The sequence below is a fragment of the Dama dama genome, chromosome 30 (genome assembly GCF_033118175.1).
Source record: "Dama dama isolate Ldn47 chromosome 30, ASM3311817v1, whole genome shotgun sequence".
In the NCBI taxonomy this organism is placed as follows: Eukaryota; Metazoa; Chordata; class Mammalia; order Artiodactyla; family Cervidae; genus Dama; species Dama dama.
In genome coordinates this window covers 27,790,953-27,805,682 of record NC_083710.1, presented here as the reverse complement: position 1 = coordinate 27,805,682, position 14,730 = coordinate 27,790,953, and the positions used below count along the sequence as shown (strand labels likewise).

At 38.6% G+C, this 14,730-nt stretch overlaps 1 protein-coding gene across 4 annotated transcripts in view; it reads right to left on the bottom strand.

The window, feature by feature from the left end:
• Positions 1 to 579: 579 nt before the first annotated feature.
• The window catches only part of TRPC4 (transient receptor potential cation channel subfamily C member 4), a 200,951-nt gene continuing 186,800 nt past the window's right edge, over positions 580 to 14,730 (bottom strand). For 2 of the 4 annotated variants that reach the window (XM_061133195.1, XM_061133196.1), the window contains exons 8-11: positions 13,592 to 13,786; positions 3,594 to 3,635; positions 3,381 to 3,470; positions 580 to 1,713 (exon numbers count right to left, since the gene is read on the bottom strand). In XM_061133195.1, the coding sequence (XP_060989178.1) occupies positions 985 to 1,713; positions 3,381 to 3,470; positions 3,594 to 3,635; positions 13,592 to 13,786 (1,056 nt within the window). In that variant the 3' untranslated portion in view covers positions 580 to 984. The remainder of the gene's footprint in view (positions 1,714 to 3,380; positions 3,471 to 3,593; positions 3,636 to 13,591; positions 13,787 to 14,730) is intronic. The other 2 variants (XM_061133197.1, XM_061133198.1) reach the window with 1 other exon arrangement.

The window sequence follows — 14,730 nt, the reverse complement described above, 5'->3', positions numbered from 1 at the left end:
AAGAAGAGGAAACTACTAGGTTTTTGTACCTCTTTTGAATTATAGCAGTGTTGCACTGATTAAAAATAGGATGTAACTTTGCTTAGGTTTAGATTATTAGAACAAATTCATTTTCATCTGGATGTTATGAATCTGCAATCATCTTGCTTTGTTTAAGGTGTTGTACTTTATTGTTATTCTTTCCTAGCACTGAGATCTTTTGCCACATTTTTGAAATTCTCTTTATTCACAAAGCCTCATATTTATATAATTTGCAGGTGAGCTTGTAAAAGGTCATTAAAAAACAAACTTAAAAATTATTTTCTGGCAAAACATTAAAAATCATCAACATGTATTAAGGACAAACATTTCTTTTACTTACTGAGAGCAAAAACTGGACACCCTAAAACTAGAACATATACCTGACTTTCATTTTAAGAGTTTGATCTTGATTCCATGAGGAGACTTGTTTGCTTAAATTATGCATGGTATTTACATGTTCTTAAGAAATAATTGGATAATATTTGTGTTTTAAAGCCAAACTCTCTGGCTCAGTGAAAATTCCTTGATGAGTAACCATCTCTAGAGACCCTAAAAAATTATGAAAAGCTCTACTATTTCAGCTACATTTTTTTGCATATAAAAATATCCTATTATAGGAGTCAACTACCACATGTAGTAAGTTGCTTTTGTTTAAATTGAAAAAGAGCTAAAAATGTCCTGTGGGTTATCGCAACAGTACAAGAATACAAGGTGCATTTATTTATTAACAACAACAACAAAAAAAATTGTAAAACAAATTGTGAGAGCAAAAGCGGGCTACAAAACAAGGGTTTGGGATAGCCTTTGCCTTATTTAAACATGACACGGTTAATATGCCCCAGTTGATAAATGCTGTAAAGTGTAAGTTAGCATTGGCTAATTCACTGATAAACATCTCCCCCCACCACCCAGCTCACTATGGAAAATGTGTTACGGAGGAGAAACGCTTTCTCGGGTCAAGTATCACAACCTTGTGGTCACATAGTCTTCGTGGGTGACAGTGTCTGTGAAGTTTGCATCATAGTCTACACTCGAGTCCTCCTCTTTCGCGTGTTTCTTCTCCTTCGGTATGATGGGAACAGTGTCCTCCACCACCACCTTCTCTGACTTGAATGAACACACTCTCTTGCTCACCTGTACACCCAGGGAGTCTGTATTTCTTTCTCGATGATCTACCAATATACACTGTTCGCTGAGCCCCGGGATGTTCAAGTCACCCCGCGAAGCTAAAGCTCGGGACTCCAGCTGGATGCTCCTCTCCAGGGGTCCTTCAGCTTGTTGGCGGGCCACCCCTTCTGAAACGGAGAAGATCTGGTTTGCGTTTTGCTCGGCGGCGGCGTGTTGTTTCGATCGTCTGTGAAACAACCCAAAGTGTCTGATATCGGTCACAAAATTCACTTTTCTCTGCTTCTCCCTCGGGGGCTCCTGGAGCACAAGGGCGGAGCCGTTGCTGATGGGGTGTCTTTCGGCGGCAATTGCTGCCGATCGCGGGTGAATGAGGGTGGTCAAGTCGAAGAGACTGAAGTTCTTTTTCCTGTCCTTGCTGCTACCCTCGTTATCACTCTTTTCATCCGAGTCTGCGGAGTTAGAAGACTCCTTCGTGCCCTGAGCAGACTGGACTGTAGAGAGTTTGCTTCCTCTTAATAACCCCAGGACTTCAAAGCGGAAGCTAGAAATGTCTTGCTTGAGTTCCTAAGTGAAAAGGAAAATGATGAAATTAGTTCGTGACCTAAACAAATAAACGTTAGGAAGCTATTATTTGCTCATCTCATATACGGATCTGACACGTCTTCACTCATTTCTGAGAGCTAGGAGTCCACTCGGCTGTGGTTCCATTCAGGATGGTCCCTTCTCTGCAGTGCACTTGTATCTATTTGATGTCTTCTAATTTTCCTATCACAGTTCTCTAGAAAGGAGACTTCCTAAGGTTGATGTAAAAGAAACAGTAAGAGTTTTCTTTCCCACCACTCTGTAGTGGGGGACGTTGGGTTTCTTAGGGACTACAGTTTGAAATAGTGAGGGATGCTGGGTTTCTTTAGGACTACAGTTTGAAATAGTTTCTCTCCAAAATATGCATCTGCTTTCAAGTCATCTCACATTCTCTCAGGGATGTTGGGGTTTGTTTGTTTTTTCGAGATTTTTAATATTGGAACATTTTGGTGTCCAAAGGGATATCTAAAATAAAATAATTAAAGTGGAGTCTACTCTTCCAAGAGTTGGCAGTTATTTTCAATCGTTTATTACCCTGGAGTTGATTTTCTCTCAACATCTGGGTCAGCCACTAAATCCTGGGAATTGGTGAATAGACAACGTTTCCTAGATTCATCCCTTCATCCTTTTGGACAACTGAATTCTCAGTCCTAACCTGCTGGTGGGCTTTGGGGTGGCCTCCTGCCTCCAACCCATCACCCTAAGTGTCAGGAATCATTTAACTCCAAAATTTGGATGTTGTGGCTACAAAGAACATTCTGGATCCTAGTCAACTTTTAACCTCTGCTTTGTTTTGTAATTTATCTCTCTTCTTACCTAAGTGGCTGCTTATATTTATTCCCTGTCAAGCCTGCTGTTTTTCTTTGTCAGTGGTCTCCCATAGGGTTTTTAATATGTTTCTTTTGTTTTTGCCCATAAGATCTTATTGACTTTTAGTCAGTTGTCCAAAATCTCCAGAGCTTCCTTGGTGGCTCAGACAGTAAAGAATTTGCCTGCAATGCAGGAGACCCAGGTTCTATCCCTGGGTCTGGAAGATCCCCTGGAGAAGGGAATGATTACCCACTCTAGTATTCTTGTCTGGAGACTTCCTAATAACCTATGAAGAGTAACAAAGGCATTTTATACCATGAGATAAGAAATATATATTTCATATATTTTACCTTTTTTACTGATAGAATTCAACAACAACAACAACAACTCAGGGAGAAAAGCTACATTTGTAAGCTCCAATAAAGTTCAAACCTTAAATTTTCCTCTACCAAAGCTGTGCAGAACACAAAGAAGGTTTTTGTTGTGTTCAGACCATTGGTTACTAAATGTTTCAGGTTTAGAAATCAAATCAAAATTTCAAAAAGCCTGTGGCTGAGATCAGCAATCAGAATGCCACAAGGCACTAGGATTTTCTCTGTCCAAATAAGTCTCCTCGATCTTTCAGATTAAGTCTGTCTGAATGCAGTGTATTTTGAAAAGAAATTTTACCACTTAAAAAAAAATAATTCTGTAGGGCTTGAATTAAAAAAAAAAAAAAAGAAGACGGAAAGACCTGCTCAGAACACATGGCCTCCTTTCCAGCTCTGAGTTAAAATGGGCTGCTCTGCTTCCACACTCTGTAGAATCCGCCTCTTGGTGACAAAGATCAAAGTGGTTACCTTAAAGTTCTCCTCTGTCAGACCTTCCTCAGTTTTGGCATCTCTAATCATTGCGGCCACGTATCGCTTTACCAGGTTCCGCATAACTTCCTGAGGCATTAGAAAATGAGAGAATTGCTCTTCAGTACATAAATATGATCTCTCTAGAGTCAGTTCAAAAGAGAGGATTGTGCTTTATTTTAGTGTAAGTTTCAAGATATAAAAATAACTTACTTGATATTGGTGATGTCTTCTCAGATTATCAGCAGCTCGCCTCTGAAAAAGAAGGGGACAGTTACCTTTCAGTGACAGTCATATTTTACCATTCTGTAAAGTAACTCCTTGTTCTTTTAATCAAGAATATCATTTCCCTCATTTCTGCAAAGTGGGCATTTTACTGGACAAGGGACAACAGCTAGAGAGACAGCCTTACTCGAATCAAAAGAATGAATGAACCAAAATAGCAAAGTGCAAGGTTATAATTCCAGTTGCACTTAATATATAGAATAATTAAACAATGATGGCAAGATTGTTCTTGTAACATAAGATTATGGAGAATTAGGTCATCATAGTTGGTGTGTACTCCAAATCATTTGAAAAGATGCTAAGAGACACAGATGGGAGGTATCAAACACAAATTAAATGTCAAATAATTAAAATTTGATAGACTGAAAAGGTAGTGTTATAACAATCTGAAGGTCTTCATAAATATCAACATAGTCACATTAAGAATTTAGCCATGATATACAACGTGTAATCAGAAACACTGTTAGACCACGAACTCCCCAACACTTAATTTCAAGCAGATATACATTAAGAGGTAATTGCTGTTTGAATTAGATGGTTGAATTTACCAAAATAAAAGATTCTGCTCAAAGATAGGGTTCATTAATTTTTTTAAATAAATGTAAGTCCCAGCTATCATTCTGAAGGAATCAGAATGTTTTGGGAGCAGAGCTTGGGTTAGCACGGAACAATGATTATGGAGTACAAAACAGAGAAAGAAAGATGTTTAATGACTAAAAAAGTCTATTGTAAATTGAGTTAAATAATAAATGATAAAGTATATATTTGCAGGTTTCACTAGTATTCTAAAGATACTAGAAAAAAACTAATACAATCCTAATTTTATGCGTGTCAAATATCAGCTTTGATTCTTAAGGAAGAAAATTAGCCAAAGTAATCTAAAACAAGTATACTTCTGCTACAAAGAAATGTATTTGATAGACTGTGAGAAAGCAAAAGAAATAATGTATCTTGGATTTAAATAAGTCTTTTGATCTTGTTCCCTAGTAAATACTTAATCAGAGGCTGATAAAATGGAAATTTGAGAAAAGTTGGGCATACATCACTGTGAAATGATACTAGAAAAAAAATTAGACAATTTAAAAGAAACTCTTTTTCTCTCTTTAAGGCAAATAGGGGAAGTTGGCATTTTCATTGGCCATTAGAATGGATTTGTGTTTCATGACTATTAGAGACTTTCAGAAACAGATGAGACAATGCTTCACTTTGTAAAGGCCACTAATGATTGGAAAACCATTCAATTTTACATGACTCTTAGGAAACAGATTTTCAAATGATTATGGTATTAATTATAGGAATGGGAAATTTGAAACTTCATACAAAATTAGAACATCTTCAAAAAAAAAAAGAATGTGGGAACTTTATGAATGGGCCACAAGATGGAGGTATGTGACTCCTGTTGAGACACAGATCAGCTGAAATCTGAGGAAAAAAGCACTTCTGGGAGGAAACATGCCTTTCAGATCTCCTTGACTTTAAGTGAACACAAATACTTTGAGTGTGAATGCAGCTGTACACTAACTTCTTTAGCACTCTTATTGTAAACATTGTACAGGAGATCATATTTTATGATTTAAGTAAATAGAAACTCCGAATTTAATACAGAATTTAGTAGACTCAATTTTTACTATCTTGGGGCTCTATAACATTTTGCTAGTTTAGTCTTTAAAAAGGCAATTAAAATAGTCAGAAAGCAGTTTGAAGTCATGATTTAACTTTAAATTTTCTCAAAATAAAACTAACACTGATGACAGAATGAGAAAATTCTGAGTAATAAGTGAAAACTATCATGATGCATGGGCTTCCCTGGTGGCTCAGATGGTAAAGAATCTGCCCGCAATGCGAGAGACCTGGGTTCGATCCCTGGGTTGGGAAGATCCCCTGGAGAAGGGAAAGGCTACCCACTGCAGTATTCTGGCCTGGAGGATTTCATGGATAGAGGAGCCTGGTAGGCAACAGTCCATGGGGTCGCAAAGAGTCAAACACCACGGGGTAACTTTCACTTTTCACTTTATTCAGTATTAAAAAGAGCACAAACTGTCTTCCCTTTTGTAGGAACTTACTCATATATGAAATTTGAAATTTTAATACAAATACAAATATGAAATTTGAAATGTTAATACAAATACACATATTTTTTCCAGAAAAATAAAGCTGGAATTATCATTTAAACACCAGCTTTATTTTTCTGGAAAAAAATATTTTTTGAATTTTAAGCAAAATAGTCTGAAAGAACATAAAAAAAGAAAGAACAGAAAGAAAAAACATAAAAAATTTTACTGTGATAACTATCAGGAGTTATTCAATATCATAGCCCAAGTTTACAGTTAATTGTTTTTGCCAACCAATCTGTTTCCACACCTAGATGGTCATACTATAAAACATTCTTTAGTCTTGTGAGATTATATCAGCCAATTGAACTTCAGTAACCTAGGAAGATAGGAATGGATGCAGTTAACCATCTTCTGAACACTGAAAACAAAATGAATGCAATGAATTCACCAATACTTATTGACCACTACTATTATGGGGTTAGGAGTTCCAAATATCTTAGTTTCAAAGACACAAAGACTTCAACCATAATGTAGGCATTCCTTGCCACAAATGTAACGATAATTTTTGGAAACTGGTGACACCATTAAATGTTTATAAAATAGAGTGCCACCAATAATACCATTGTTGCAACCTCTTTGTTGGGTAAAGTTCAGCTGAACTTCAAAAGGATTGACTCTATTATCACTGGAAGTGACGAAGAATAGAAGGGACCAATTTGCGTTTATAAAAGCAGTATAACAAAGGACATTTCATTTAAAAAGTACCTAAGTGTGTAAGAGGCACTGAATTTCTTTCAAGTTAGTCATGTTAAACTTTGATAAAGTGATTTGCAATGACTAATGGTTCTCTATTTTTTATAAAAGAAAACTAATGAACTAGGTAGAATGACAGCATGGTAGACATGTTAGGAATAAAGAAATTTTCTGTGAATGAGTTCATGTTTACCATGTTACTGAGAAATTTCAGTGGTAAAGAATCTGCCTGCAATGCAGGAGGCTGGGGAGACATGGCTTCCATCCCTGGGTCGGGAAGATCCCCTGGAGAAGGAAATGGGAACCTGCTCCAGTATTCTTGCCTGGGAAATCTCACGGACAGAAGAGCTTGGTGGGCTACAGTCCGTAGGGTCGCAAAAGAGTCGGACACAACTAAAACAACAATGAAAAATCTGTGGAGTTGCATTTGGCAGCTTTTTCTAAAATAAGTTGATTTGCTGTTACATTGAAGATAAGAAAAGTGGACCATATGATCGATCAGGAACCTTCCTTCCTTTACTGGATGTCTAGGGAAAATATTTTGGAGGGAGATGTGCACTTTAAGATGGGAGTTTTCTTGGTGAATTCTACCCAAAGTCTGGCAAGGTGTAGAGAATGTTCCTTGGCAGGATGGCTTTCTATGCAAGTGCCCAGGACACGCCAGCTGCCACCTTGGCAGACCTCTTCCTTTGCAAGTTCCTCCTGATTTGTTAGGACAAGGCAATGGCAGTATTTGGATCACAGAGATAACGATAAAGCAAAGGACCAGCTAGTGAGAAAACACGTTTGCTGCCCAGAGAGAACTCTGATTTCAACACAAGTGTCAGGTTGCTTTACAGCAAGCAGAATTTTGCAGCTCTGAAAGAAAGGGCTCGAGGGAATTCGTGGTGACATTTTCTCACTCTTTATCTCTCCTCCTCTCTGGGTCCACGCAGTGGAATGTCAGGCTCGCTTCACCAAGCTCGGTTCCCTACAGTCCATTGTCAGCGCTGTTTTCTCTCGTTCCCACTCCGGTTTGGCTCTATCACTGATTTTAAGCCCATGAATTATGACTTTTATTCTCTGTTTTGCTCAGTGAATCCCCAAAGAGGGGCAACTGTCTGTACTCTTATTTAAAAAAAAACAACAACAACTACAAGTGAAAAAGCAAGGGATCACTGCAGGCTATGATCTCTCTGTAGAGACAGCAGCGTGGTTCATTTACTGATGGGTCTATATATTGTTCTCCATAAACACACTTTCTAAGCATATAAAAACAAATGATAAAAAGTGCTGAAGGTTGCCTTGTCACAGCAAGTATTCAGGATCTCACTCTTGAAATACTGAGAAGAAATTCAGTCCTCTAGATTCCCACTTGGGAAAGAACATTTAATTAAAATGTCCTGTCGGCAAATCTTACCACAGTAAATTAGGAATTGACAGGTACCCATGGGTGAACACGGTCATATCTGTAAGCTTTGTTGGCAGGCATACAGCAAGTCATGAAGATTAAGGGAAAATATATATTAATGATTCTTATTAGAAAAAAATATGAGTTCTGAAAGGCAAGTGCTATTAGCCTTTTTCCTTTAGTAATTATAGTTGTATTAATGTAGTCACTTCTCCGGATTCCCATGCAGTGACTTAACTGCATATATTTCTGTGGCAACTGGTCAGGCATGAGTAAACCATCTGCAGTCCCAGAGCTGAGTGATGCTAAGTGACCCTAACAGAGATGGTGTTTCACGTTCTCCTCACTACCTGCTCCAGAGAAAATGAGAAAGTGGAAAACACAGAACTAAAGAGGTTAAGATCATTTTTTAATGATTTGGTTAAAAGACCTAGTATTTTTTTGGTTCAATACATTGCCCATTAACTTAAGCATTCCATTTGGAAACCTGGTCTATAGCATGAAAAATGTTTCATATTAATTAAACCCTGGAGAAGTCTTATTGCTCTAATATCTTTTTGCTTGAATTAAGTGATCTAGACCTCTTGGACAACCAATACAAACAATGGCTTTTAGTTTAAAAAACTGAGCTAGATGCCAGTGCTTTTTTAAACAGGAATTTCTAATTAAAGTTACAAGCTGGAAGTGCTTGTTAAAATGGAAATTTCTGATGATTCTAGGACACACTAAAGGCTGAGAACCAGTGTTTTAACACCGAGAGGGGTATTTGCTGATAAAATGTGTTAAAATTTGACTAGTAAGAGAAAAACCTATACTATAAAGCCAGAAGCTATAAAATGTTGTTTAGTTTACGATTATACTTTCAGTAGGCTGCCTCCTTGGTGGGACTTTCATGATTTCCCAGAAACAAGGTATTTCTCCTTCCTGGGCTTGCTTCCCACAATTCAAGTGTTGCTCAATGAAACATTTCTGCTTCATTTCTGCTTTCTCCCATAAAGCATTCCAAATGAAAGGCTAATTTACCTGGAACTCCCAGTCACCCATAAAAGGAAGTCCAAAGATAAAAAAAAGTTAATGTGTTTTCAGGGCTAGTTGTAATATCAGCATTACCCAGAGGCCATAAATCGCAAGATAAGATCACCAATGATGGACTCCCAGACCGTGGCCAATCAGTAACCCTCACAGCATGCAGGGGCTTCATGCCTGAAGGGAGGGAGCAACAGGGTGACATTCAGATGGCTGCCGGTTACAAAAGTATGCAACTCACAAGTGGGACGGTTTAGAGAAAATGCCTCTGAGAATGTATAAACTCTACCACCTTATCAGCTTCAAAATTCTGCTTCAAAAATGTGAAGCAAGTTGAAGTAAGAGCGAAAGATGGTGCAGCCTGTTAACCAAGGGCTTTGGGAGGGGGGAATCTAAAAGACAAACAAACAAAAAGACACCACAAAAAGTGGTGGGATTGGCAAAAGCTGTTGAGAGAAATCAAAAGATGGACATGCATGGAAGGTGTTGTGCAAGGTCATCATAGTTCCCAGGAAAGCAAGAGAGGGTGATGGAAAGCTTATGGGACAGAGATACTAACACCCAATTTTTATCCCAGCTCTCTCACCTAAAACACTGCCCAAGGTAAAAGAACTCTTTTTTCTTAAAGGAAACAGTTGAGCTAATTGATTTCTAAGGTCCCTCTGAAATGTCAAGCATTTGACATTTCTTCTAAGCTGTGCCTTTGTTATACAAAGTGACTGCCAACAGTACTTCAAAGTCACCTTTTAGTTAATGGACGTGTCTATCTCCTCATCTTCATCTGTCTACACAATGGACTATCAGGTGGATTAACAAAACTGAAATGAATTCACAGCATTTCCTTTTGCAATTACTTTCTTATTTAGCTCTGTGCTGTGCTCAGTCGCTTCTGACTCTGTGACCCCATGGACTGTAGCCTGCCAGGCTCCTCTGTCCATGGGATTTTCTAGGCAAGAATACTGGAGTGGGTTGCCATTTCCTTCTCCAGGGGATCTTCCTGACCCAGGGATGGAACCCAAGTCTCCTGCACTGCAGGTGGACTCTTTACCATTAACTCTTCTATTAATATCATAACTTTATTAATTTCCTTTTTATTTATCTTATGCTTTTCTTTACAAATAATACATATGATTTATTTCCATCATTGGGGCTTCCCTGGTGGCTCAGAGGATAAAGCATCTGCCTGCAGTGTGGGAGACCTGGGTCCGATCCCTGGGTTGGGAAGGTCCCCTGGAGAAGGAAATGGTAACCCACTCCAGTATTCTTGCCTGGAGAATCCCATGGACAGAGGAGCCTGGTGGGCTACAGTACACGGGGTCTCAAAGAGTTGGACACGACTGAGCGACTTCACTTTCCTTTAATACCTAAATGTATAAAACTCAACTAACAGTATGAAAACCAAGATATGTCCTTCTTATTCTGGAAGTGCAGTCTAGATGAAGAGTAAATGTATAGCATTGAGTTTGATTAGGTTGGTGCTTGTCCAAAGCCTCAGCTTACAAGAGAAGAGGCAAGATTGAGAACAGGATGAGAATGGAGAAAAGAGAGACAACTCACAATATGGATGTAGTCTTGTCATAAATTCCCAAAGCACAGGATATCCATTACCAAAAGTTAGGAAACTTTACGTGGCTAGGGAAAAAGGAATGATTCGAAGTCACAATTAATTGTGAATTACCTGGCTGTGCATCAGCTTGGATCAAAATATTCAAATTTAGAGATAGAGACAGAAATAGAAATGAGCTTTTCTGACCAGGAATGTATAGAGAACGTTCTTTAACTTATGCCATTTACCTTTTGAATCACTGCTTTCATAGGAAAGCCCAAGTCAATGTTAAGCTCCTCTTTGCATCTAAGAAATGATGGTGATGTAGTCCTAAAAATATGTCAACAGTGGGAGGATTCTGGGGGACGGGAGAGAGAGCTGGAAGTCAGATTCTTAGAGTGGTCCTCCATTATTTTGGTGGCTGCACAGATGGATCTCTTAAAATATTAGAGCAGGGCCCTGTGTTTTGTTGCAAGTTCCATGGCATCTTAAAACCCAAGATTCCTTCTGCTATAGTCTAAAGTTAAAATATTAAAGACAAATTTCATTTGTGTATGGCTTTTATTTTGGGTCCCAGAAAGTCTTCAGTTGAAATACTCCTATGAGAGAAAGCATAATAAGAGAGTACTAATAATTAATATAGCATATTAAAAAGCAGAGACATTACTTTGCCAACAAAGGTCCATCTAGTCAAGGCTATGGTTTTTCCAGTAGTCATGTATGGGTGTGAGAGTTGGACTGTGAAGAAAGGTGAGTGCTGAAAAATTGATGCTTTTGAAGTGTGGTGTTGGAGAAGACTCTTGAGAGTCCCTTGGACTGCAAGGAGATTCAACCAGTCCATCCTAAAGGAGATCAGTCCTGGGTGTTCATTGGAAGGACTGATGCTGAAGCTGAAACTCCAATAATTTGGCCACCCCATGTGAAGAGTTGACTCATTGGAAAAGACCCTGATGTTGGGAGGGATGGGGGGCAGGAGGAGAAGGGGACGACAGAGGATGAGCTGGCTGGATGTCATCACCAACTCAATGGACATGAGTTTGGATAAACTCTGGGAGTTGGTGATGGACAGGGAGGCCTGGTGTGCTGCGATTCATGGGGTCGCAAAGAGTCAGACACAACTGAGCGACTGAACTGAACTGAACTGAATAATTAATATATTTTCAGGGGTTGATTAAATCAATTTCTTACCAATTTTAAGAATAACATGAGAAAAAGGACAAGTATATTTTGACATGGAAGGGAGGAAGCCAGAGTTCGGCATCTCTGAAATCTTTTTCTGTTTTTCTCAGAGAAAACATGAATTACTTTCCATGCTGTTCTCATGGCATCTTGGCTATAACTACATGGTCATGTTAAATACATCATGTAACACATGTTATAGTAAGATATTCACATATTGTGTCTCTCACATTAAAATTGATGCCCTTAAGAATGGAAACCATAGCTTCGTATACCTCTGCCCACCTCTAATTCCTAACTCATCTCCTGGTATATGGAAAATGTACAGTACTTGCTTGTTAAATCCAAATCATTATATTTATTTTACAACCATATTTTTCAATAAATTGAACTTATTTTTAAGAGAACAATTAAACACGGAATAAAATAATTTTGCTCTCTCTAAAATCAGTGATAAAATCTATAAATTAGTATGAGGACTGCAAGATAAGCCTTCATCATAATCTGACTTCCATTTCCAAGATCAGAGAGATGCCCAAATTGCAAGTTCATGGAGTGACGGTTTCCAGGAAAGACTATAACTGCCTCTCCTAACTATCTACTTGCTTTACTTCCCTGCCTGTCAACTTCTCTTTAGAATTAGAACTGTTACTGAGATGACAGGACAATCGATGCCACTTTCAGGAGAGAAAGCCCCGTTCTATGCTGAGAACAATGCCTGGTGGGCAATGAAGTTCATTAGTAAGAAGGATCACCAAGGAAGGGCATAACTAGCAGTCACAAACTGAGTTAAATAAAATTAAAAATGAGTTAATTCTTTAATTAAATAACTGACATCACTTGATAATTCTAACAGAAGGGCATATTAGAATACTGCCAAGGCAATTTCTCTGAGAAGGCCCAAGTGACTACTGAATGCTACGGTATCAATTTCTAAAACATCACTATGAGAACTTTAAAAATGAGGAAAACTGAGTGAGAAAGAAATGAAGAATGACTTATGTCAGTGGTTTGGTTGGAAAGGTTTAAATCCACACCTTTTCTGTTGGAGTTGTTTGAGCTCTTGCTTTCCAAAATGAAAGAAACGTCCTTAGGGAAGTACAATCTTCCAGTATAACAGGGGCACGGTTCTACATAGTCCTAATAATTTTTACAAACACAACTTCCTGGTATTGACTATAACTGGGGGTAGAAGCAAAATGTTGAGCAATTGAATAGATTCTGAAATCACTGTGCTTGAATATGGCACAGCATTTTTAAGTTATAATAGTTGTTCAGTCACTGAAATGAGAACTTTTTGTCAAGCATTCTGTGTCTGTGCAGGGGTGTCTGTTAGGCAGTGAGAATATGAGGTGATTAAAACAGACAATTCCCTTATAATCCAGAGAAACAACAATGAATCAGTCATGCTGAAAGTAACCCGAGGTTATAATTCTGAATAGAACTAGAAATTAATGGGCTAGTTTCCCAAACCTTGACTGTTGGGTCTAGGAGAAGCCTATGTACAAGGTGGTTCATATTAAAATAACAGTGGCCACTCTCAGTGGAGGAAATGGGTTTGTTAAACCATAGTGAACCATATTTAATCAGGCATAGTTAATCTGAGACATAATGTTGTTATTTTTAGTCACTCAGTCATGTCCAACTCTTTGCGACCCCATGGACTATAGCCTGCGAGGCTCCTCTGTCCATGGGATTTCCCAGGCAAGAATACTGGAGTGGGTTGTCATTTCAGGGGATCTTCCCTGACCCAGGGATTGAATTTGTGTCCCCATGTCCCCTGTATTGCAGGCAGATTCTTTACTGCTGAGCCACCAGGGAAGCCCCTTAGACACAACAACTGTGCAATAGATGTTCACTGAATGCAACCAATGAGAACAAAAAGGGCTAAAATGCAAACATATTCAGTAAAGAATGCAAACATACTCAAGTGCACACACACACACAAAACAGTAATGCCAACAGCCTGTGGTCTTACCCCTATCGTTCCAAAACTTTCTGGCTTTCTTCTCATCTTTTTCTTGCACAGGTGTGTCCAAATCCATTTGATCAGGTACCAGAGAGACTTGGGGCTCGGGATGACATTGAAGGGGGTAGGAAGGGTACCTCCTTCTTCAAAATAACTCATCCAAAGCTTTGTTCTAGCAAATTTCCATTCTATATCCGCATGGTCCTGAACAGGAGAAAATGACAAGTGCTGACAGGTTTCTTAATAAGGTGAGATAAACCTCACAGAGAGCCTGTAGCCTGACTTTGGAGTGGCTCTTGGAATGTTAATTAAATTACCTAAAAAAACAAGGCTGACTCCCAGAGATAGTCATCTAAACACTTTAGACAATGGCTTAGCCTAAAAAGGAGTCACAACTCTCTTGTCACTTTTCATCCTTCCCTCTTCCAGGAAACAGACAGCTAAAATAATTCCATGTTAAAGAACCTGGAGATGAATGACCTGAAGATGAATCTTCATTTCTCATGCTTGTAGGCTTACATTAGCTCAGTTTCATTAGATTCTAGCCTCAAGCAGGGTTTTATGTCTTCCCAAGGCCTTGACACCTTGCCTAGGTAGATGCCCACGGCTCATACTTCTGTTGTTTCCAGGAAAAGTCTTACTTGATATGTTTCCATTTGAATAAATCTTGTCCACCTTTAGGCAACAAGCATAAACTCAGCAGTTCCTCAAATGTACAACAGGCCTTTACACAGTACTGAACCTTGACATAACCTTGACTAAACAGTACTAGATAAGAGTATGTCTAGTGACCACCCACAAGCCTGAGGCATTCCCCCTGATTGTTTATTAATGATTCCACTTTGTTAATTGCCTGGAAAAACTTAGGAACATTTGTGGCAATTAGATATGGGGCAGTCAGTCTCCTCTTAAATTAGCCACAAATCTTATTTAAGCAGAAAATCTGGAAAGTAGGAGGTGGCAGAAACTGGGCATACATACAAATTCAAAATAGATCATCTTAACCCATTAATATTGGGTTGGCCAAAAAGCTTGCTAGGGTTTTCTCACATGATGCTGTGGAAGAATCTGAATGAACTTTTTGGCCAACCCAATATTATTTGCAAAACCCTCGAGTTTTAGAGTAGGAAAAATTAGACTATACTTCA